General features: G+C 46.2%; 1 protein-coding gene across 1 annotated transcript in view; it reads left to right on the top strand.

Annotated features, from left to right (window-relative positions):
• Positions 1-1,113: 1,113 nt before the first annotated feature.
• Positions 1,114-24,548, top strand: part of GINM1 (glycosylated integral membrane protein 1) — a 34,066-nt gene continuing 10,631 nt past the window's right edge. Inside the window, exons 1-5 of the mRNA XM_049789359.1 lie at positions 1,114-1,226; positions 11,515-11,574; positions 11,922-12,018; positions 21,724-21,875; positions 23,910-24,066. Of these exons, the coding sequence (XP_049645316.1) occupies positions 1,131-1,226; positions 11,515-11,574; positions 11,922-12,018; positions 21,724-21,875; positions 23,910-24,066 (562 nt within the window). The 5' untranslated portion in view covers positions 1,114-1,130. The remainder of the gene's footprint in view (positions 1,227-11,514; positions 11,575-11,921; positions 12,019-21,723; positions 21,876-23,909; positions 24,067-24,548) is intronic.

Below are 24,548 nucleotides of genomic sequence, written 5' to 3' on the forward strand. Positions count from 1 at the left end.
TACTTTTATTGTATAAAAGTGCTCTGATAAATAAATAAATATATATATATGTAAATAGAAAGGTTGAGGTCCAAGACTGAGTTAGAGACAAAGCTCTGTTGCATAGTCTGGATAAACAAACTTATAAAGTAACGGCCATGAGGGGCCGGGTATGGTTACCATCCCCATCCTATGTCCCCCCCAAAAGCAAGGGCCGGGAATCGAACCCGGGTCCTTTAGCAGCCAGTTTGGGTGGGTATCCGAGCCCCGCCTCCCCACCTGACTCCGCCCCTAGTGATGACGTCACGAGCGCACAGGCAGTCCAGCCTTCTCGTCAGCCACCTGGGGCTCCTTTCGGGGGGCCTCGCTAGACTGGTCCCTCCCCTCTAGGCCCCGCCCACGAGTTTCGGGGCCTGCGGCCCTCCGGCCTACGCAAGATGGCGCCGCCTGTGCGGGCGCCCTTCGCTTTCCAGCGGTTCTTCCGGGGCTTCCTTAGCCTGACCACGCCCACCCAGGCCACGTCCATTCAGACACCGCTCTATTTAAGCCCCGCCCCTCAGGCCCCGCCCCTCGGATCCATCCCGGCCAGCGTAAAATGGTGGTGCTAGCCGACCCTTTTCCGGGACTTCGTTTGCATGACCACGCCCCTTCTAGACAGCCACGCCCCTTTTATCCCGTCCCTCGAGCGACGCCGTCCCAGCCGCGGCAAGTTGGCGGTGCCATCCGGTTCTTCCGGGTTTCGTTACCTTCACCACGCCCCCATGCCCCGCTCGCTCATTCGGGCCACGCCCCTTGGGCGAAATGGCGACGCCTACGTGAATACCCTGCGCTCTCTTAGGCGGTTCTTCCTGGTCGCGCGCGGGGTGGCGACCACGGTTCTTTCGGGTCTTCCGTAGCATGGCCACGCCCATTCAGACACCGCCCCTTATGACCACGCCCCATAAGCACCGCCCCCTCGGGCTTTTCCGGCCTGCACGGGCGCCCTGCACTCTCCGGCGGTTCTTCCTCGCCGCGCTCCGGCTGGCGACCACGGTCCTTCCGGGTCTTCCGTAGCACGACCACGCCCACTAGGACCACGCCCAATCAGACACCGCCCCTTATGACCACGCCCCTTGAGGCCCCGCCCCTCGGGCCCTTCCGGCCTGCGCAAGATGGCGGCGCCTGTGCAGGCGCCCATTGTTTTCCGGCTGTTGCTCCTCGCCGCGCTGCCGGCCGCCGGGTGGCTGGCGACCTCGGTGCTCCCGGAGGTAGAGCGCGGCGGCTTGGCCCGGGGCGGGGCGGGCGTGGGGGTCCACGGAGGTCTGCTCGCTCACTCCCGCCTGCTGCGCCCCTCTGGAGCGGGTGCGCGGGCTGCATCGCCCCCAGGCCTGAGTTTCAGCAGGTTCAGGCCTTTCTGGGTCGTGGACTTGGAGCACTGGGAATCGCGCCCATGGGGTGGCTCCTCTGGCCCTCTGGGGATGCTTTGGGGACCACCTGGTCTTCGCCCCGCGATCCTGAAGATGCAAAACCAGTGCTGATGAACTTTTTCCAACCCTTGTCTTTCCCGAATTGAAGGAGCCGTCTGGGAAGAAGTTCCTAGTTGGTAGAGCTCGGAGGTTTTGGGAAACACCCACTGCACACGACCTGCTCTTTTTGGGATTTTGATTTGGGGAGCACACCCGGTGACGCTCAGGGGTTCCTCCTGGCTCTGCGCTCAGAAATCACCCCTGGCTTGGGAGGACCTTTTGGGATGCTGGGGATCCAGGACAGGGGCTGAAGAGGTGGCGCAACTCCTCTCTATCAACTCTAAAGATTTGTTGTAGTTTGTCTTTGGGAACACTGAAGTATGCTTTTATAATTTGGATCGAGGAGATAAAGCCTTTGACTTTGAAAAATGATTTGGCATTGTGGGCTCTTTTTTTTGTTTTGTTTTGGGGGGATCACACCTAGCAGCGCTCAGGGGTTACTCCTGGCTCTATGCTCAGAAATCACTCCTGGCAGGCTCAGGGGACCATATGGGACGGCCGGATTCGAACCACCGACCTTCTGTATACGAGGCAAATGCCTTACCTCCATGCTAACTCTCCGGCCCCCAGCACTGTGGGCTCTTGATAAGTTCATCTTATTTTCATGCCTATGCCTCTGTTTCCCTTCTGGATAGTCAAGAGCTAGACTAAGAATCTCCTAAGAGAGTTGTATGTGATTTCTGAGCCACTGCAAAAGAGAATCTCAATCCTTGAAAATGTGTGTGGGGAATGGAGCCATAGCACGGTGGTTGGGAGTTTGCCTTGCACACAGCAGACCCAAGTTCCATCATCCCCTATATCCAATCCCTGAGCAAAGAGCCAGGAGTTACCCCTGAGTCCGCTGGGTATGGCCCAACCCCCAACCTCCTAAACTGTGAATAGAGAAAGTTGTAACCACTTGATCCTGGTGATAACTCAATCACACTGGCCCTCCCTGCACTCAGAAAGCACTTCTGATGGTATGTGAGGGATCCTATACGATGCCCGGAATTGAACCCCAGGTTGGCCTTGTACTGGAGATTAAACTGGGTTTTGACACCTTTCAGAGCAGGGACTATTTGACTCCTTGTCCTCCATATGGCCTTAGGTGTTTTTTTGTTCTGTTTTGTTTTGTTAAACTTTATTTACTGATTGATCAATTGATTGATTGGTTGGTTTTTGGGCCATACCCAATGGTGCTCAAGGGTCACTCCAGGTTTCTGCACTCAAAAATTGCCCTTGGCAGGCTGAGGGACCATATCCTCCCTAGTTGACTACATGCAAGACAAATGCCCTACTGCTGTGCTATCTTCTGGCTCCAAGTAGGTGTTTTTTTTAAGTGTGTCTGTGTTTATGTATTTCCTTCATATTCCTTACATCTGCCCAGCTCCCAGAAGGGCATTTATCTGATACATGAAGGAAGTAGAGAAAACTGAAAAGAGGTGAGGAGAAACTTTTGTTCTGTCACGCACATTTGAACCTGACGCTTCCATGGATCTCAAGCCTGAACTTGAAGTTCAGTCTTAGGGTCTTTTCCTTGCTATGTGTGGTCTTTGTTTTTGTTTTTGCTTGTCTATGTTTGGGGGCTCATTTGATGAAATCTGGTGAATTCAGGCATGACTTCTGGTGGGGTGCTGGGGATTGAACCTGGGTCAGCTATGTGGCAGGCAATCACCCTGCCCGCTGTGCTATTGCTCTGGCCCTCTGTTTATTTGGTTTTTAGATAGCACCTGGCACTGCTCATGACTACTCCAGGTGCTTGGGGTAATTTCTGCTCATGCCCAGGGACCCCACCATATGGTTCTGGGGATTGAACTCAGGCTTCTGTATTTCCACCTCTTTGGACCACCTCTTTGGCCTCTGTCAGAGAGATAATTGTGAAATTTGAGCAGGCTCTGTAGTCTGTACCAACATTCTATAGAGGTTTAGAAGTGGAAAGGTTAAACCACAGATCTCTATATTGGTTCTTACAACTGGTCTGTGGACCCTTGTGCAGGGCCACGGGTATATAAAGGTTGAAGAATGCTGCTCTAGCTTTCAGGTCAGGAGGCATTGAGGAACCAGAATCTCTTCTGAAATCAAATCAGAAAGAACCAAAAGGGGACAAGAGCCATAGTACAGTGGGTAGAGAGAGCACTTGCCTTGCAAGACAGACACCTTACCTCTAGCGCCACCTCACCGGCCTCTTTCTCTGTTTCTAATACATTTGCACACATGCAAGGAACTTTGGAGACCTAAACAGTATGATTTCCAGCTCAACCACTTATTGAATGTTGGTTGGTCTGGTTGATTCCAGCTCATGCTTAATCCTAGCCTAGTATGGGCCTGAAGAAAGCTACGCTTGAGCTCAGAAGGTGGCATGTTTGAACCCTGTTCCACAAGTAGAACCTGCTCTGTCATCAAGTCCCTTCCATCCTAATCTATTGCGGGTAATACATCTGGCTAAGAAATCAACTTGTATTTGATTGATTGTGAGGTTTATGAAGTGATTTTCCTAATTTAGTTAGACTAAGGATAAAACTTTGTTTTTTTGTTTGTTTGTATTCAGTGAATCGAAGCAAGATCATTTTTCTCACTTACTTAGAAAGTTGTGAAGGGGGGCCGGGAAGGTGGCGCTAGAGGTAAGGTGTCTGCCTTGCAAGCGCTAGCGTAGGACGGACCGAGGTTCGATCCCCCGGTGTCCCATATGGTCCCCCCAAGCCAGGAGCAACTTCTGAGCGCATAGCCAGGAGTAGCCCCTGAGCATCAAACGGGTGTGGCCCAAAAACAAAAACAAAAAAAAAAGTTGTGAAGGAAAAAGAGAAGGAATTTATATTTGAGAGTATTTGGGCTTTCCTGGAGTAGAAAAATGCAGCAAGCAAAGAGACATAAAGATGAGCCAGTGTGGGGCCGGAGAGATAGCATAGAGGTAAGGCGTTTGCCTTTCATGCAGGAGGTCATCGGTTCGAATCCCAGCGTCCCATATGGTCCCCCGTGCCTGCCAGGAGCAATTTCTGAGCCTGGAGCCAGGAATAACCCCTGAGCACTGCCGGGTGTGACCCAAAAACCCAAAAAAAAAAAAAAAAAACAAGATGAGCCAGTAAGAAAAGAGTTCATGGGAGAGTTCAGGTTAAAAGGGCAAGCCGCTTAGGGAAAAAAAATTTTTCAGAGAGAATTACGGTTTTGTTCAAGGTTAACAATGACTGAATTTTGAAAATAATGTGATTTTTTTTTCTGCATGCAAGGCGAATGTGCTATCTCTTCGGCCCTTAAAAGTAATATGATTTTAAAATGACAAATTGTAGGGTCCACTGAGACAACACAGAGCTTAAATTTGCTTATCTTGCACTTGACTGTCTTTGGGGTGATCCCAGCACCACATATGGTCCCCCAAGTAACACCATGAGTGATCCCCTGAGCACAGAAGCAAGAGTAAATCCTGAGTGATGCCTGGTGTGGCCTCAAAACGAAACCAAAAAGGGAGTTAACTTGATCATTGTGAAGACTTAAAATAGTGCTTTCTTTTCTGTACCACATATGAAGTCATTCATAATGGTAAATGTTCGACTAGTTTGCATGTCCCCTAAAAGGCCCTCCCAGACTGATTGTGTTTGTCCATTGACACTAAAGGACGAACTTAAGACAGGTTCAAGTAACTTTGTGTAGGAAAGGCAAAAAAAAAAAAAAAAAAAAAAGAGAGAGAGAGAGGGGCCGGAGAGATAGCATGGAGGTAAGGCGTTTGCCTTTCATGCAGGAGGTCATCGGTTCGAATCCAGGTGTCCCAGGAGCAATTTCTGAGCCTGGAGCCAGGAATAACCCCTGAGCACTGCGGGTGTGACCCAAAAACCACCAAAAAAAAAAAAAAAAAAAAAAGAGAAACAATGGGGTGGAGAGATAGCATGGAGGTAGGGCTTTTGCCTTGCATACATAAAGACAGTGGTTTGAATCCAGACATCTTATATGATTCCCCTGAGCCTGCAAGGAGCGATTTCTGAGCATAGGATCAGGAGTAACCCCGAGCGCTGCCTGGTGTGACCCAAAAACCAAAAAAAAAAAAAATTTTAATGTCATGTGCACTGGTGAAGGGATGGCTATTAGAATATTGTAAAATGAGGGCCCGGAGAGATAGTACAGAGGCGTTTGCCTTGCAAGCAGCCGATCCAGGACCAAAGGTGGTTGATTCGAATCCCGATGTCCCATATGGTCCCCCGTGCCTGCCGGGAGCTATTTCTGAGCAGACAGCCAGGAGTAACCCCTGAGCACTGCCAGGTGTGACCCAAAAACCAAAAAAATAAAAAATAAAAAGAATATTGTAAAATGAAAACTCATAGTAAACAACATGTAACAGTGTACTTCATGATTCATTTAAAAAATCTATTTAAAAAGATAAATTGGTGGGGCTGGCGAGGTGGCGCTTGAGGTAAGGTATCTGCCTTGCAAGCGCTAGCCCAGGAAAGATCCGACCGTGGTTCGATCCCCCGGCGTCCCATATGGTCCCCCCAAGCCAGGGGCAATTTCTGAACCCTTAGCCAGGAGTAACCCCTGAGCATCAGATGGGTGTGGCCCGAAAAACCAAAAAAAAAAAAAAAAAAAAAAAAAGATAAATTGGGGGCCCCAGAAAGATAGTACAGTAAAAGACACTTGTCTATATGCAGCTGACCCAGGTTTAGGTCCCCACCATCCCATATGGTCTCAGCCCGCCAGGTGTAATTCTTTTTTTTTTTTTTTTTTTTTTTTTTGGTTTTTGGGTCACACCCAGCAGCGCTCAGAGGTTACTCCTGGCTCTATGCTCAAAAATCGCCCCTGGCAGGCTCGGGGGACCATAGGGGATACCGGGATTCGAACCACTGTCCTTCTGGCCCCAGAGGTGTAATTCTTGACTGCAGAGCCAGAAGTAAGTCCTGAGCACCATGGAATGTGCTTCCCCCCTGCACTCCCCCCCACAACAACAAAAGAGAATTTCAGTAGATATTTTTTTGGGAGGGGATCACACCCGGCAGTGTTCAGGGCTTACTCCTGGCTCTATGCTCAGAAATCTGGCTCTATGCTCAGAAATTGCTCCTGGCAGTTGCTCCTGTCTGATCATTTGCTTTAAGGTTCTTTTCCAATCTCTTCTGCTGGCAGACTCCGGGGACCATATGGGATGCCGGGTTTCGAACCACCCTCTTTCTGCTTCCAAGGCAAACACCTTACCTCCATGCTATCTCCAGCCCCTAGATACTTTTTTTTTTTAATTTGTAATTTTTTTAATTTTTTAACTGAAACCCAACTACAAACATGTTTATAGTCATGGTGCTTAAACTGTCACTATTATAAGAAAAATTAAAAGTAAATCTTCAGTCTATTTTTTTCTTTTCTTTTTCTTCTTTCTTATTCTTCCTCTTCTCTTCCTCTTCTACTTCCTCATCTTCTTCCTCTTCTTCATTTTCTTTCCTTTTTTCTTGTCTTTCTCCTCTTCCTCTTTTTCTTCTTCCTTTCTTTTTCATCTTCTACCTTTTTTCTTTTTCTTCCCCTTCTTCCTCTTCTTTTTCTTCTTCCTCCTCTTCTCCCCTTCCCTTCCCTTTCTTCCTCTTCTACTTTCTTTTTATTCTTCCTCTTCTTCCTCCTCTTTTTCTTCCTCTTCTACTTTCTTTTCTTCTTCTTCCCCTTCTTCCTCTTCTTACTCCTCTTCCTCTTGTCACACTTCCTCCAACTTCCTGGGTCTCTGGAACTCCAATGATTCCTATGTTGTTTCTGTTTAGTTTATCAAAGACTTCTATTTTCATCTGTTCACATTTTTGAGTAGTTTATTCATTGTCTGATAATTTGCTTTAAAGTTCTTTTCCAATCTCTTCTGCTGTATGGAGTTGTTCTGCATCTCATCCTCTGGCTCACTGAACCTGTCCTCAGCTGCTGTTACTCCCTTGGAGAGGCTTTTTATTGAGGTTTCATTTCATCTGAGTTTTTCAGACCTGTTATTTCAGTTTGGAGTTTTCTGAGTTCTAATATTGTAGTTTTTTTCAGCTGGATCTATGCTTTCTTTGAGTTCTTTGAGCATCCTCCATATTTTTACTCTAAACTCCTTACCTGAGAGGCTAACTAGGTAGTTGGTACTTTCCAGGTCATCTTCATTCTCTATGCATGGTGTTGTCCTGCATAGTTTCCCCATTGCCCATTTTGAGGGTCCAGTACTGCTATACTACCTAATTTGTGGTCAAGAGTATCCTGCAGTGTAGGACTAAAGTCTTGTTTACATTGGCTGTGACCTAAAGTTCATATGAATTGGTACAATGTGAGGATTTGAAAGAATTGTCAGAGCCGGAGAGATGACATGGAAGTAAGGCATTTGCCTTGCATGCAGAAGGACGGTGGTTCGAATCCTGGCATCCCATATGGTCCCCCGAGCCTGCCAGGAATGATTTCTGAGCCTAGAGCCAGGAGTAACCCCCTGAGCACTGCCGGGTGTGATCCAAAAAAGCAAAATCAAAAACAAAACAGAATTGTCATTTCATTTTTATTATGGCTGTGGTGACAATGTCAAGCAAGCCTAGGCAATGACTAAAGATTCACAGTCATGGATGTCCTACAATAACTGAAGAAAGCTTCCCTGCATAGCTACTAGGTATTTTGCATTTGTTGGGCAATGGCAACATCTGTATTGCCAAGTTCAAGGTACTCTGAGGAGCAAATATCTTTGTGTTCAGCCAAGCAGGCCCAGATTTTGCACTGAGTAAGTAAACAGAAATATGAACAATTATAAAATACTTTATTATCTTATAATAAAGTAATTACAAAATAATTTCTTTGTGTTTATTTGATTCCTGTTCAAGAGAATTACTTTATATATAGTCAATATAAACACAGGGGGCTGGGAAGGTGGCGCTAGAGGTAAGGTGTCTGCCTTACAAGTGCTAGCCAAGAAACGGACCGCGGTTCGATCCCCCGGCGTCCCATATGGTCCCCCCAAGCCAGGGGCAATTTCTGAGCACATAGCCAGGAGTAACCCCTGAGCGTCAAACGGGTGTGGCCCAAAAACCAAAAAATATATATATATATATATATATATATATAAACACAGTTAATTTTTTTTTTTTTTTTTTTTTTTTGGTTTTTGGGCCACACCCGGTGACGCTCAGGGGTTACTCCTGGCTATGCGCTCAGAAGTCGCTCCTGGCTTGGGGGACCATATGGGACGCCGGGGGATCGAACCACGGTTCGTCTCCTAGGCTAGCGCAGGTAAGGCAGGTACCTTACCTCCAGCGCCACCGCCCGGCCCGAGTTAATTTTTTTTAACATTTTCTAATGGTGGTGTGCCTCGTGATTTTTTTTTTCTCCATGAAAAAAGTGTCTTTGCACAAAAAAAGTTGAAAAATACTGGTTTGGGGCCGGATAGATAGCATGGAGGTAGGGCATTTGCCTTGCATGCAGGACGGTGGTTCGAATCCCAGCATCCCATATGGTCCCCCGAGCCTGCCAGGAGTGATTTCTGAGTGTAGAGCCAGGAGTAACCCCTGAACGCTGCCGGGTGTGACCCAAAAGCCAAAAAAAAAAAAAATACTGGTTTATACTATGTGCTGTGTCGGGGTTCCTGGGTTAGAAGATGTTTGCTGCTGTGGAGCTAAGTGGAACTGCCACACTCCTCTGGCTCCACCTTATTGGGTGGGGTCCTTACCGGCTTTGAGCCCTGGAAATTATGTTCGATGGTGTCTTCTTGACTGTCTTGTGCAGAAATGCCTCAGTAGCTAATTAAAACATTAAAATAATTCCAATGTCCATTCACACAATGGAATGTTCAGTCCTGTCAATAATTTTGTGTTTTGTTTTGGGGCCACACCTGGCTATGCTCAGACTTTACTTCTGTTGCAGCACCTGGTAAAACTTGGAGGACTATATGGGGTGCTTTGAATTGAAGCTGGATTTGCTGCATGCAAGACAAGCACCCTTCCCTGCTGTACTATTGCTCCAGCCCTGGTTCTGTCAGTAATTTAGATTGGGGGGGAAGCCAGAAGAATTATATACTTAGATCAAACTCAGAAACACTGAGAACTTAAGCAGTAGTTATTTAGAGAGAGAAGAAAATAGTAGAATTTTTGAAAAGCTAGAAATTGGGGCTTGCAAGATAGTACAGGGCTTAAGACACTTTCCCCATGTGCTGCCCACCTTGATGCCATCCCTGAGATCACAGTCCCCAGAGTACCACCAGGAAATTCCCACAAGCACTCAGGTGAGGGTGGGGAGTAGGGGTGAGAGTAGCCCCAGAGCACTCCCTGGCGTGGCCTCAAACTCCCAAAATAAAAACAAGGAATGGTCTGGCTGGTCTTGCATTGTGTTATGTGGCCCTGGATTCTGTCCCTGCTACCTCAGACCCAACAAGGCAAGAAACAGGGCCTGAGAGATAGCACAGCTGTAAGGCGTTTGCCTTGCGTGCAGCGAACTCGGAAGGGACCCGGTTCAATTCCCAGCATCCCATATGGTCTCACAGCCTATCCAGAGGGATTTGTGAGTGCAGAGTCAGGAGTAATCCCTGAGTGCTGCAGGATGTGGCCTAGAAACCAATCAATCAATAAATAAAGTTAAAAAAAAAAAAACAAGGCGGGGCCGGAGAGATAGCATGGAGGTAAGGCGTTAGCCTTTCATGCAGAAGGTCATCGGTTCAAATCTTGGCATCCCATATGGTCCCCTGAGCCTGCCAGGAGTGATTTCTGAGCGTGGAACCAGGAGTAACCCCTGAGCACTGCCGGGTGTGACCCAAAAACCAAAAAAAAACAACAAGGCAAGAAACAATCCACAGTGGAGCGTGGGACAGGGGGGACCCAAACTTCTGCCTGGTTGCTTGTCCTAAGTTTTCTGGGGGCAGCTTGGATGCCACTCTGGTGCTTGGGGAATATTCCATTGTGCTGGGGCTTGCTTTAGTTGTGCTCAGGTGACACTGAGGTGACAGGAATTGAGCCTGTGCCTCCTGTATGCAAAAGTGTTCACTCCGAACTATCTCCTGTCCCAGGAGATAGTTTGTATTTTTATTTGGGGGGGCACACACTACTGAGAGCTTACTCCTGGTTTTGTGCTCAAGGGATCACTCCCGTGGCTTCAGTTGTAGGTGGTGCCTGGGATTGAACCTGGTCAGTACATGCGAGGCAGGTGCCTTTTGTACTGTACTTTCTCTCTCTCTCTCTCTCTCTCTCTCTCTCTCTCTCTCTCTCTCTCTCTCTCTCTCTCTCTCTCTCCCCCTCCCTTTTTTTTGGGAGGGGGAGGGGTGCTCCTTGAAGTAGTGCCCAGGAGACTCAAGAACTATCGTGGCCATATTGGCCAATTGGGTGGGAAGGTTCAATGGGACAAGCCAGTGCTGATTTAATTCCTTGTGTTCTGCAGTGCTAGCACCACAAGGGGATTCCCCCCTTCCCCAGAGTGCTCAGAAGCTGCTGTTGCTACACTCAGTCATGCTGGCAGACCATGTGGTGTCAAGGTTCAAACTTGGGTCTAGTTAACATACTGTGGGCACACCTGACCTCTGGTGTTGTCTCCCAATTGCAGTATTTTAGATTTTAACCTATGGAGTAGGTTGTAAAAAGGCTGTAAAAGTGAAATGGTAGGTTTTTTAAAAATTTTTCTTTATTTTTGTTTTGTTTTGGGGTCTCACCCAGCGGTGCTCAGTGTATACTCCTGGCTCTGCACTCAAGAAACACTTGTGGTTCTCAGGGGACTGTATGGGATGCTGGGAAACAAACCTGGACTAGCTGCATCTAAGGAAAGCACCTTTACCACTGTGGTACCTCTCCATTCCAACCCAGCTTAGTTCTTTACTTGTGAAACACATACCTGTCTAATTTATTTTGTTTGTTTTTTTGTTTTTTTTGGGGTTTTTTTTTTTTTTTTTTTTTTTTTGGTTTTTGGGCCACACCCAGCGGTGCTCAGGGGTTACTCCTGGCTGTCTGCTCAGAAATAGCTCCTGGCAGGCACGGAGGACCATATGGGACACTGGGATTCGAACCAACCACCTTTGGTCCTGGATCGGCTGCTTGCAAGGCAAACGCCTCTGTGCTATCTCTCCGGGCCCACATACCTGTCTAATTTATATAATTTTTTTTTTTTGCAGAACAGCATAAAAATTAATGTCACCACCCTGAGCGATGATGGGGAAGTAGCCAAAGAACAGGTTTGTCTCGTGATTATGTTTTTAATATTTCACATTAACTGTTACACAACAATCTTTAGTTTTGACTTATGTATGTAAACTAAATGCTGCATTTTCAGTTTGCCATCATTTTTTTTTTTTTTTTTTTTTTTTTTTTGGTTTTTGGGTCACATCAGGCAGTGCTCAGGGGTTATTCCTGGCTCCAGGCTCAGAAATTGCTCCTGGCAGGCACGGGGGACCATATGGGACGCCGGGATTCGAACCGATGACCTTCTGCATGAAAGGCAAACACTTTACCTCCATGCTATCTCTCCGGCCCCATCATTTTTAAACCCTCGGGATTAACATCTATGCTGCTTTATTTTAAGGTGATTCTGAACATAACCTATGAGAATGGACAGGCATATGTCAATGACATCCCCGTACATAGTGGTGTGACCCGAATAAGCTGTCAAACATTGATAGGTGAGTACTACTAAATTATTTTCATAGTTGCTCTGCTTTTAGCACTGTTTAATCAGTAAGTTCATCTGACATTCTGCATTGCCATTTAAAATAACCTGAATCTTAGCTATAGAACATTGCATGAGTGTGCCTCAGACACATTTTCTTATTTATGTTGGTTATTCCTGGCATATCCCCTTTTTTTTCTTTCATGAGTTTGTCATTGGTGGGCACTGCATTACTGATAGGTGGGCATCAGTGTAAGAATATTCTTGGGAGGGCCGGAGAGATAGCATAGAGGTAGGGCATTTGCCTTGCATGAGGATGGTGGTTCAAATCCCAGTATCCCATATGGCCTCTGTGCCTGCCAGGAGCGATTTCTGAGAGTAGTACCAGGAGTAACCCCTGAGCATAGCCGGGTGTGACCCAAGAATAAAACAAAAGAATATTCTTGGAGTAGTAAAGTGGAGATTTACAACAAGAGGGTTGCTTATCACAATGCTTATCATAATGTGAAAATGGAAAGAAAAAACTGATTTGGTCCAACTTGAGTTTTTTGTTTTTACCACCTTTGTTTCAAGTAATTTTTTTTAACTTTTAGGGTAACTTGAAACCTCCTGACTCACTCACTGCTCAGAGGTCATTCTTGGTGGGGTTCAGGGGACCATATGTGGTGCTGGGGATTGAACCTGGGTCAGCAGTGTGCAAGTCAAGCAGCCTTCCAGCTATCCTATCCAGCCATAGCATATTGGGTGGGGGGGGTTGGGTCACACCCATGGTACTTAGGGGTTTCTCCTTGGCTCTACGCTCAGAAATCGCTTCTGGAAGGCACAGGGGACCATATAGGATGCAGGGATTTGAACTACCATCTGCCTTGGATTGGCTGCGTGCAAGGCAAAGTCCTGACCACTGTGCTGTTTCTCTGGCCCCAGCATATACTTTTCTTTTGGGGGTATGGCATCACATCTGGTGATACTTAAGGTTCTACACTCAAAAATCCTTGTGGCTGTGCTCGGGTGACCATCTGGGATGCTGAAGATGGAATCCAGGATGGTGGCTTACAAGACCAGCGCCCTGGCCACTGTTCTATTGCTTCAGCTTTAGAATATAATTTAATTTTTTTAATTTTTTTTGTTTTGTTTTGTTTTTGGGTCACACCCACCAGCACTCAGGGAGTTACTTCTGGCTCTATGCTCAGAAATCGCTCCTGGCAGGCTCGGGGGACCATATGGGATGCCGGGATTTGAGCCACCGACCTTCTACATGCAAGGCAAATGCCTTACCTCCATGCTATCTCTCCAGCCCCTAGAATATAATTTAATTTGATTTATTTTTGATTTTGTTTGTTTGTTAGTCACAATTTTTTTTTTGGGGGGGGGGTCACACCCACACCGCTCAGGGCTTACTCCTGGCTCAGAAGTCACTCCTTGCTTGGGGGACCATATGGGATGCTGGAATCGAATTAGAGTCAGTCCTGTGGTGGCCGTGTGCAAGGCAAATGCCCTATCACTGTGCTGTCATTCTGGCCCTAAAATATAATTTTAAATGTCACTTTTTTTTGGGGGGGGGGGGCCACACCCGGCAGTGCTCAGGGGTTACTCCTGGCTGTCTGCTCAGAAATAGCTCCTGGCAGGCACGGGGGACCATATGGGACACCGGGATTCGAACCAACCACCTTTGGTCCTGGATCGGCTGCTTGCAAGGCAAACGCCGCTGTGCTATCTCTCCGGGCCCTAAATGTCACTTTTTTATTGGAAGTTTCAATTTAGTTTGATGTGCTAATGTAGACATCTTCCATCTTATTAATCTCTATTAATGTTCCTTTATTTCTTTATTCAGTTTTTCTCCTCTTTTTGCCTACTCTGGGGATAATTTGTTTTATAATTCCCTACTTTATGTTTTTGTGGGAAGGGGGTGGGTGGGTCATGAAGCATGTACTTTCCCATTTAACTACATTCCTAGCTCTGTTTAGAGGCAGACTCCCCACCCCCTACATCTGCCCTGTTTTGGAGGCTCTCCTTTGCATTCCCCCATAAAAGAGACCCACTTAAACCCTGGCTCTGTGCTCAGAAATTGCCCCTGGCAGACTTGGGGGACTATAAGGGATGCTGGGAATCAATCGAACCCGGATCGACTCAGTAGGAAGCAAACACCCTACCACTGTGCTCTTTCTCTGGCGTCTCTTTTTTTTTATTTTTCAAGAAAGCCTTTGTTAATAGTTTGAATAAAATGCCTATGAAAGTATTAATATTTGGGCCGGGCGGTGGCGCTGGAGGTAAAGGTGCCTGCCTTGCCTGCACTAGCCTAGGACGGACCGCGGTTCGATCCCCCGGCGTCCCATATGGTCCCCCAAGAAGCCAGGAGCAACTTCTGAGCGCATAGCCAGGAGTAACCCCTGAGCGTCACAGGGTGTGGCCCAAAAACCAAAAAAAAAAAAAAAAAAAAAGTATTAATATTTGTGGTTTCCAAATACACAATTTCTTTCTCTTCCTTAGCTTAGTGCCCTCCATAGTTTCACCATCTCACAAAGTTTTCAGTGGTGAGGCAGCAGGTGTCTGCTCCAATCCATGTGTCCCTGGGATCTGGCTGGACTGGATTCCTTCGAACACTTAAGCTTCATTTGCTTCCCCACTGCATGAGGCTGCCAGAAGCTCGGTTTTCCTTCTCTCTTTTCAATTATGACTTTTAATCAACTCTGTGGTTTCTCTGCCTATTCAGCATGGGAATTGGCAAGTTCCTCTTGAGTCCTGGCTGCCTGTGACACTCTGAGATCGAGATAGGTGGATACTAACGTCTATATTGGCGGTTCATTCTTGTGACAGGTCTGCTGTGAATCTTCTTTATTTAATTACTTATTGATTAGTTTCTGGGCCACACACGTGGCTCTGCACTCAAAAATCTCCCTTGTAAGGCTAGGGATGTCAGCCACATGCAAGGCAAAAGCCCTACTGCTGTAGGCCCCTTTTGGGCCCCTGCAAGATGCTCCTTTGAATACAGTTTCCCTTTTTGTTCTTGCTGCTTTCAGTATTCTGTCCCTATCTGTGGGATTCGTCATTGTGACTAGAATGTGTCTTGAGGTGTTTTTCTTTGGGTCTCTTTTAGCTGGTACTCTTCGGGCATGCAGGATTTGGTTGCTTGCAGTCTTTAGCTCTGGGAGTTTCTCTGTGATGATATCTTTGACTGTTGGTTGATTTTTCCTGGGTATCTTCCTTGGCCTCTGAAACTCTAATGATTCTTTTTTTTTTTTTTTTTTTTTTTTTTTTTTTTGGTTTTTGGGCCACACCCATTTGACGCTCAGGGGTTACTCCTGGCTATGCGCTCAGAAATCGCCCCTGGCCAGCGGCCCTTTGGCCTGGCCTAGGGTAGGGGGGGCCCGGACCTGGGTCACCCGGCCCCCCTCTCCCCCTTTCCTCCGGATCTCCAGGTGGGTTTCTGGGAGGAGCTGATGGGGCACCCTGGGTTTTTCCCCACTCCCAGACTGGCTCCAGTGTTGGTTTAGGGGGTGGCGTTTGATCTGGGGGGTGGCAGATAACTGCTCAGCTGTACTCAGGCTGTCACTGGCAATTTCATACCAGTCTACATTTTGAACTTATGCTCCTCCCAACCACCAGTACCCCTGATTTACCCTTCTTACCTTCAGTAACACACAGTTTTAATCTCTGTCCAAAGACATACAGTAGATCTTACAAATCTCAGAACTATTTAGAAGGACATAAATCGAACACATATTGAACACATATATATTTTGAATATTTTATGATTATTTTCTTTAACTGCTGTAACTCTCTATATATTCTTCTACCATCATGTTTCTATCCACTTTTCATCTTGTCTTTTCTTTGCATGCTGTTCAGTAAGGATTGTTGGTGGAACTGTCCCTCAGTTTGATGCCTATGATTGAACTATGTCATGGAAATTGCTGGTCTTGTTCCTATTGCCTCCAAATGCACCAATAACGCTTCATGGCATTGATCCTTGTTTGCATAGACACATTAAAATGGGAAAACACTATACATACAGATTAGTTATTATCTAATAAATCTCATTACAATGTACCTTACACCCTGAACATTGATATAATGACCTGGCACAGGCCTCAGATGAATGGGCATTCTCCATTCACACTGGAACCTGGCACGCTATCTACGAAACATCCAAGGTCTTTTATAGCAACAGTTGGAAGCAGTCCTCTACCAGGAAATACACTACCAAGGGTCTGACATCGACCTCCTAAGAAGACACCTACGTTTACACTGAGAAGACGTGACAACAACAATGACCTGCTCTACAGGACATGGTTCTCTCTATTGCCCCTTAAGTGTGAGGTGAAACGAGAGGATGCTCTGCACCATCCTGACTGCTATATGAGACATGCAGACTCCAGGATCTTTAATACAGAAGCATGATACCAACAACAGACTATGTGAGGAATGGAGGTGTATTGCCACTACAGACGATGACTTGAATTGGACAAACTAGTTTGCCTGGAGCCTAGAGTCAGTCCTGTGCCAGGAAACTTCAGGGGTAGGGTCTCCATCTATTTAGACCATAATTTGTCTTTCCATGTCCCTTATGTTTTGGTGGGCCTATGCAAACAAATGCCACTTTAATATCGTTTTTTACTATGGTCCCTTGACTCCAATCCTTAAGAAAAACAACCCACTAAAACTTTTGAGGTTAATTTAAACTAGTAAGCATGTGCATGGAACTAGATAAATGTACTTTGCCCTCAATGTTTAAAGAGTTACATAAGTCTAATATCTTTAGATTATATGGTGTGCTGCTAAGAAATAATATGTACTACAACTGGGGATTTGAGGGACAAAGTAATTGTATGGTACATGGGTTCAGTTTTGTTTATCTTAATGTTCTTTGGCTGAAAGTATAAGGCTGGGATATCATCGATGGGACTAATTAGAATCCTGTTTATGGGTGATTGGGCTTCCACTGTAACTTTACCCTGTCCTCTTTCTTTGCATCTTTGTTGTCATAATTAAAATAAAAAAAATCAAAAAAAAAAAAAAAAAAAAAAGAAATCGCCCCTGGCTTGGGGGGACCATCTACGCTAGCGCTTGCAAGGCAGACACCTTACCTCTAGCGCCACCTTCCGGGCCCCATAATGATTCTTATGTTGTTTCTGTTGAGTTTATCAAAGGCTTATATATATATATATATATATATATATATATATATATATATATATATATATATTTTTTTTTTTTTTTTGGTTTTTGGGTCACACCTGGCAGTGCTCAGGGGTTATTCCTGGCTCCAGGCTCAGAAATTGCTCCTGGTAGGCACAGGGGACCATATGGGGCGCCGGGATTCGAACCAATGACCTCCTGCATGAAAGGCAAACGCCTTACCTCCATGCTATCTCTCCGGCCCCCAAAGGCTTATATTTTTATCTGTTCACATTCTTTGAGTAATTTTTCCATTATCTGATCATTTGCTTTAATGCTTTTTTCCAATCTCTTCTGCTGTATGGAGTTGTTGTGCATCTCATCTTCTGGCTCGCTGATTCTGTTCCAAGCTGCTGTTAACTTTGTTGGAAAGGCTTCCCATTGAATTTTTAATTTCATGTACTGAGTTTTCCAGCTGTTTTTTACTTTGGAGTTTTCTGATTTCTATCTTTCTGTTCTATTCAGCTTGATCAATGTTTTCTTTGAGTTCTATGAGATTCCTCCATATTACTACTTTAAACTCCTTGTGAAGCTAACTATGTAGTTGGTACTTTCTGGGTCATCAGAGCTGCCATCTTCATTCTCTATGCATGCGTAGTCCTCCATTGTTTCCCCATTGACATGCTTGTAGTGTGGCTTTTTGTTTTGTTTTGTTTTTGTTTTTTTTGGTTTTTGGGTCTCACCCAGCAGCACTCAGGGATTACTCCTGGCTCTACACTCAGAAATCGCTTCTGGCAGGCTCGGGGGACCTTATTGGATGCTAGGATTAGAACCACCGTCCTGGGCCCGGAGAGATAGCACAGTGGCGTTTGCCTTGCAAGCAGCCGATCCAGGACCTAAGGTGGTTGGTTCGAATCCCGGTGTCCCATATGGTCCCCCGTGCCTGCCAGGAGCTATTTCTGAGCAAACAGCCAGGAGTAACCCCTGTGCACCGCCAGGTGTGACCCAAAAACCAAAAAAAAAAAAAAAAAAAAAAAAAAAGAACCACCATCCTTCTGCATGCAAGGCAAATGCCCGACCTCCATGCTATCTCTCCGGCCCCCTGTAGTGTGGCTTTTATTGCCTGTAATGGTGGGGTTCATGGGCTAGGAGAAGCCTGCAGCTACAAAGCAAAGCGGAGCGGTCACAATCCTCCCTGCTTCACCATTTTGGCATACCTCCAATCACACAGCTGGAGCAAGGGCTTCTGGGTGGGGTTGGTCTCAGCACCCACAGCAGTGGTGATCAGCTGTAGGCCATTGGCATGGCAATCAGAGGTAGCAGGCAGGCAAGTTGGCTCCTCCCTGCTTCACTGTTATCCTGGTGGTTCATTCTTGAACATCTCTGGTGAAGTGCAGTGAGGGCATGGTCTAGTACGGCTGATCTGCCAAGTCTGGAAGAGAAGAGCTGGCACTAGTCTAAATAAACATTCGAGGGACTAGACAGATGAGAGATAACTCAGCAGGCTCTGTGCTCGGGGATCATTCCTGGCAGTGCTCTTTCTGGTGACCGGATGTGGTGTCCGGGGATCTAGCCAGGGTTGTTCATTTGCAAAAACACGTGCTTTATCCTTACTATTTCTCCACTCCTATATTTATTTCTTTTTTGTAAAAAAATTAAATATGAAAATCGGGTGCACCTCAGTGAATGCAATACTGCACGTGTGAGACTTTGGGTTTAATCCCTGGCAACTTCAAGAAAAATGGCATAAGCACACCTGAGAGATTTTGTGGGTCTTTGTATGTTTGTTTGTTTGTTTGGGGGCTACACTAGTGGTTCTTAGGGCTTATTACTGGTTCTGGACTTAGGGATCACTCCTGGCAGACTTGGGGCTGTAAAGGGAATCAAACCCAGTCATTGGTAAGCAATGCAAATGCCCTGCCCACTGTACTATGACACCTTCTCATCCCTGAGATTCTGGGTTTTGGTGCTATCCCAGACTTGGCTTGTGGCTTACTCCTGGCTCTATGCTCAGGGATCACTCCTAGTGAACTCAAGAGATCATGTGGGATCCTAGGGATCCAAACCAAGTTGGCTGGCTGTGTGCAAGGCAAGCATCCTCCTTGATGTGGGTGGTCTGCCCCCCAACCTGGAGATTCCGGTTACCAGCATTAAGGTTCCGTGTGAGTCTCCAGTTGACCTGGCAAGATTTTTTTTTTTTGGATTTTTGGGCCACACCCGTTTGATGCTCAGGGGTTACTTCTGGCTAAGTGCTCAGAAATCGCCCCTGGGTTGGGGGGACCATATGGGACTCGGGGGGATCTAACTGCTGTCCTTCCTTGGCTAGCGCTTGCAAGGCAGACACCTTACCTCTAGTGCCACCTCGCCAGCCCCAAGCCTGGCAGGATTTAAAGACTAAATGAGCTGTCTGAATATTGTTGATATATTTTTATGTGTGTGTTGTTGATATTTTGTGGTGGTACGTCATTCATTTGTTTATGCGAGGTTTGGGAGCCACATGTGGTAATCTTCATTCACAGAGGTGTTGAGGTCATTGGCACACCCATTCACTGAGCACTTTCTCCAGCCCTTTGAGTGGTCTCTTTCCTTCTATCCTTATTTTACATTTGCCTATAATTGTAACCTATTTTTGGGGGGTGGGTGATTATTAAGCCACACTTGACACTGTTCAGCACTCTTCCTTACTGTGCTCAGAAGCAGCTCCTGGGTTCAGAGCGATAGTACAGTGGATAGGGTATTTGCCTTGAACACAGCTGACCCAGCTTCGATTCCCCACATCCAATATGGTTCTCAGAGAACCACCAGGAGTGTAGCTGAGTGCAGAGCCAAGAGTGACCCCTGAGCATCATTGGATGTGGCCAAAAATAATAATAATAAAATAAAATCCAAACAACAATAACAACAAAAGACATGCCTCCTGGTATTTTCAGGGACCCATCTAGAGTGCTGGGGATGTGAACTAGGGTTTGCTTCATTCAAGGCTTAACTTTTAATTCATATATTCCTAACTCCTACACTCCTGTACTTGTACTATATTCTTTTCTTTTCTTTTTTACTTTTTTTTTTTTGTTTGTTTGTATTTTGGGCCACACCCGGCAGTGCTCAGGGGTTACTCCTGGCTGTCTGCTCAGAAATAGCTCCTGGCAGGCACGGGGGACCATATGGGACACCGGGATTCGAACCAACCACCTTTGGTCCTGGATCGGCTGCTTGCGAGGCAAACGCCGCTGGCTGTGCTATCTCTCTGGGCCCTACTATATTCTTTTCTTTTTCCTTTTTTTTTTTTTTTTTTTTTGGTGGGGGGACCACACCAGTTACTCCTGGTTCTGCACTCAGGAATCATTCCTGGCAAGTTTGGAAGACCAGATGGATGCTGGGGATCAAACTCACATTGACAGCGTGCAAGGCAAATGCCCTGTCCACTGTACTTTCATTCTGCCCCCAAACTCCTGTATTCTTATAACTCCTATATGCTCGTTCTTCCCCTGGCCCTTTACTGAAATCGCTGCTAAATTCTTGACACCTACTTCCATAGAATTTATCCTAGGCATGGAGAATGTTTCTGCACTAAAGCTTTCCTGTCAGAAAATCTAATCATGGGGTCGGGCGGTGGCGCTGGAGGTAAGGTGCCTGCCTTGCCTGCGCTAGCCTAGGACGGACCGAGGTTCGATCCCCCAGCGTCCCATATGGTCCCCCAAGAAGCCAGGAGCGACTTCTGAGCACATAGCCAGGAGTAACCCCTGAGCGTCACAGGGTGTGGCCCAAAAAACCAAAAAAAAAAAAAAAAAAAAAAAATAATCATACAAAATAACCCCTCCTCCTGCTCAAACATGAATAGCATTGGAGGATATAGGGTGCAAATGAGGTGGAGGGGAGGGGGGCTGTCTTCGCAGGGGATAACCATGGCCAGTTGCTGATCCTATACTGTTGTCCATTAATGGGGAGGAACTACTAGGCTCTCTCACTCTCCCACATTCCTTCGCTCACTCCTACAGCAACTGGTACTTGATAGGGAGAAATTGAGGGAAAAACTCTGTGTCCTTAGCCCTTGAGCCCTTTCTGTCACCGGATTTAGTGAGTAAAACCAGGTTGATGGGCTAGAGAAATAGCTGAATGGGCTAGAGCTCTTGCTTTGCATGCAGGAAAACTGGGTTCAGCACCTGGCACTGTATGCTCCCCCGAGCACCACTAGCTGGAAGTGGCCTCTCAGCAACATACGGTGTGGATATGGATAAATGAATGGACAGGTGGACAGACAGACAGGTGGATGAACTTGACTAAATAGTGCCGCCATGTTGGCTTTTCACTGACAACCTGTGTAAAACAGTGTAGATGCTATTTAGGAAGGTGTTTCATGAAAAATCTAAAGACTTCCAGCATTTTTCCCATTCTCACAGGACCATGAGCTTAATCAAAATTTTCCAGACTTATTTGTTTCCACCAGTTGGAAACATCACTGAGGTTAGAGAGGAAGAAAGCCAAAGAAATTGTTGGACATATGGCTTGTTCCATGTGCATATCAAAAGAGTGAACATGAATAACAGACATGGTGGTGTTTTTCTTACAAAGTGTCACTTTATTTTTTTTTTAATTATTATCATAGTAAAGAATGACCATCTGAACAATTTGAAGGAAAAAGAATATTTTGGAACTGTCAGTGTAAGAATCTTAGTTCTCCACTGGCCTATGACATCAGATCGCAGCTTGCAGCTAACTGTCATTCAAGAAGAAGTGCTAGAGATCGATGGAAAACAAGTAAGACCTGCTAGTGAATGGGAATTACACTGTGAAGATATGTGCTAGCTCTTGTGTATGTGCACACTGTTTAATTATTCCTGACTTAACGAAAGAAGAGAAGTAACTTCTTCTGTTACTTTATTTTGCGGGGCTCTCACACCTATCAATGCTCAAGGATTACTCCTGGCTCTGCACTCAGGAATCACTTCCTATGCGCTTGGGAGATCATATTGAATGCCAAGATTGGCCGCCTAAGAGACAAACACCCTACTCATTGTACTATCTCTCTTGCCCTTGTGTTACCTTTTGTTGTTATATTTGACCTTTTAAGGCTCAACTTTTTTTTTTTTTTTAGTTTTTGGGTCACACCCGGCAGTGCTCAGGGGTTACTCCTGGCTCTCTGCTCAGAAATAGCTCCTGGCAGGCACGGGGGACCATATGGGACACCGGAATTCGAACCAACCACCTTTGGTCCTGTATCGGCTGCTTGCAAGGCAAACGCCGCTGTGCTATCTCTCCGAGCCCAAGGCTCAACTTTTAATTCATACATTATGGGGCCGAATGATAGCATAGTGGTAGGGCATTTGCCTTGCATGTGGCCGACCCAGGAAAGACCCAGATCATTCCTGTCACCCCATATGGTCCCCCAATTTTGCCAAGAGTGAGTTCTGAGCACAGAGCCAGAAGTAATCCCTGACCATAACTGGTGTGGTCCAAAAACCAATCAATCAGTAAAGAAACTGCTTTAAAAATAAATTCGCAGGGGCTGGTGAGATAGCATGGAGGTAAGGCATTTGCCTTGCATGCAGAAGGACGGTGGTTTGAATCCTGGCATCCCATATGGTCCCCCAAGCCTGCCAGGATCGATTTGTGAGGATAGAGCCAGGAATAAACCCTGATCACTGCCAGGTGTGACCAAAAAAAAAAAAATTGATACATTATATTATTCATATTCATATGATCGTATTCAGACATGTTGTGAATATATGAATACTATATAGTACGTACATTATACATAATATATACATGTTTGTATCACATAACAATATTATGACTAGGGCTGGAGAGTGATTGTCAGTGCGTAGAGTGCTTGCCATGCACATGGCCAACCCAGGTTTGATCCGTAGCATCCTTCTTTATCCCCTGAGCACTGCCAGTAGTGATTCCCGAGTCATGAGTCAGCCCTGAGTATTATCGGGTATAGTCCCAAAAATAAACAACAGAATATTCAATATATATGAACATTGAACTGGGAATGTGACTCAGTGGTGAAGCACTTATTTTATATGTATGAAGCCCTAGGTTATGTCCCTGGCACCACAAAATAAAAAATAATAGTTTTTTGTTGGTTTTTTTTTTGGGGGGGCGGGTTTGGGCCACACTCGGCAGCGCTCAGTAATAATAAATGTTTTTGTTTTTGTTTTTTGTTTTTTGTTTTTTTGAACCATACCCGTGGTGCTCAGGGGTTACTCCTGGCTGTCTGCTCAGAAATAGCTCCTGGCAGGCACGGGGGACCATATGGGATGCCAGGATTCGAACCAACCACCTTTGGTTCTGAATCGGCTGCTTGCAAGGCAAACGCCGCTGTGCTATCTCTCCGGGCCCGAATAAATGTTTTTTTTATTTTTGTTTTTGGGCCACACCTGGCGGTGTACAGGGGTTAGTTACTCCTGGCTCTGCGCTCAGAAATCACTCCTGTGTTGGGCCGGGCGGTGGCGCTAAAGGTAAGGTGCCTGCCTTGCCTGCGCTAGCCTTGGACGGACCGTGGTTCGATCCCCCGGTGTCCCATATGGTCCCCCAAGCCAGGAGCAACTTCTGAGCACATAGCCAGGAGTAACCCCCAAGCGTTACCAGGTGTGGCCCCCCCAAAAAAAAAGAAATCACTCCTGTCTCGGGGCACCATATGGGATGCTGGAGATCGAACCCGGATCGGCTGTGTGCAAGGCAGAAACCTTACCCACTGTGCTGTCGCTCTAGTCCTGAGACAGATTTCTTGGTCATAGAGATCAGGGAAGAAATTGTTTTAATTTATAGTCTCATCTTCTTTCACAGGCTCAACAAAAAGATGTCACAGAAATGGCTCTTTTAGTTAGGAACATGAGAGTCCTCAGACGCTCAAACTACACACTGTCCTTGGAGGAAAGCATGCTGTACTCAATTCCCCGGGACAATGATGTTCTGTTTACCCTTCCCAATCTCTCTAAAAAAGGTAATTTAAAAGACATGATTGAAAGTATTATGGACAAGATTTCTTTCTTGTTTTGTTTTGTTTTGGGTGGGGGGGTGCCACACCTAGCTGTGCACAGGATTTATCGCTGGCTCTGTGTTCAGTGATCACTCCTGGTGGTACTGATGGTACTGAGTTGAATTCAGGTCAGCTATGCCAGGCAAGGGTCCTACCCACTGTGCTCGCTCTCTCTCCAGCCCCAAGGAAGTGGTTTCTTCAGTTGGTCGTTTTTTACTTGTATAATAAGGAGGTAGGCAGCTTTCAAAAAAGAATTCATAAGATGTTTGACTTTATGTTTGCTTGGTGCCAAGGATCAAACCAAGACCGTCTGCATGTTACACCTACACTTTCCCACTGATGCACACCCCTGGCCTCCCAAACAACAGGAATTTTTGTTCGGGTTTTTTGTTTGTTTTTTTGTTTTTTGGGGTCACACCCAGCAACGCTCAGGACTTACTCCTGGC

This window comes from Suncus etruscus, chromosome 15, assembly GCF_024139225.1.
Source record: "Suncus etruscus isolate mSunEtr1 chromosome 15, mSunEtr1.pri.cur, whole genome shotgun sequence".
NCBI classification, from domain to species: Eukaryota; Metazoa; Chordata; class Mammalia; order Eulipotyphla; family Soricidae; genus Suncus; species Suncus etruscus.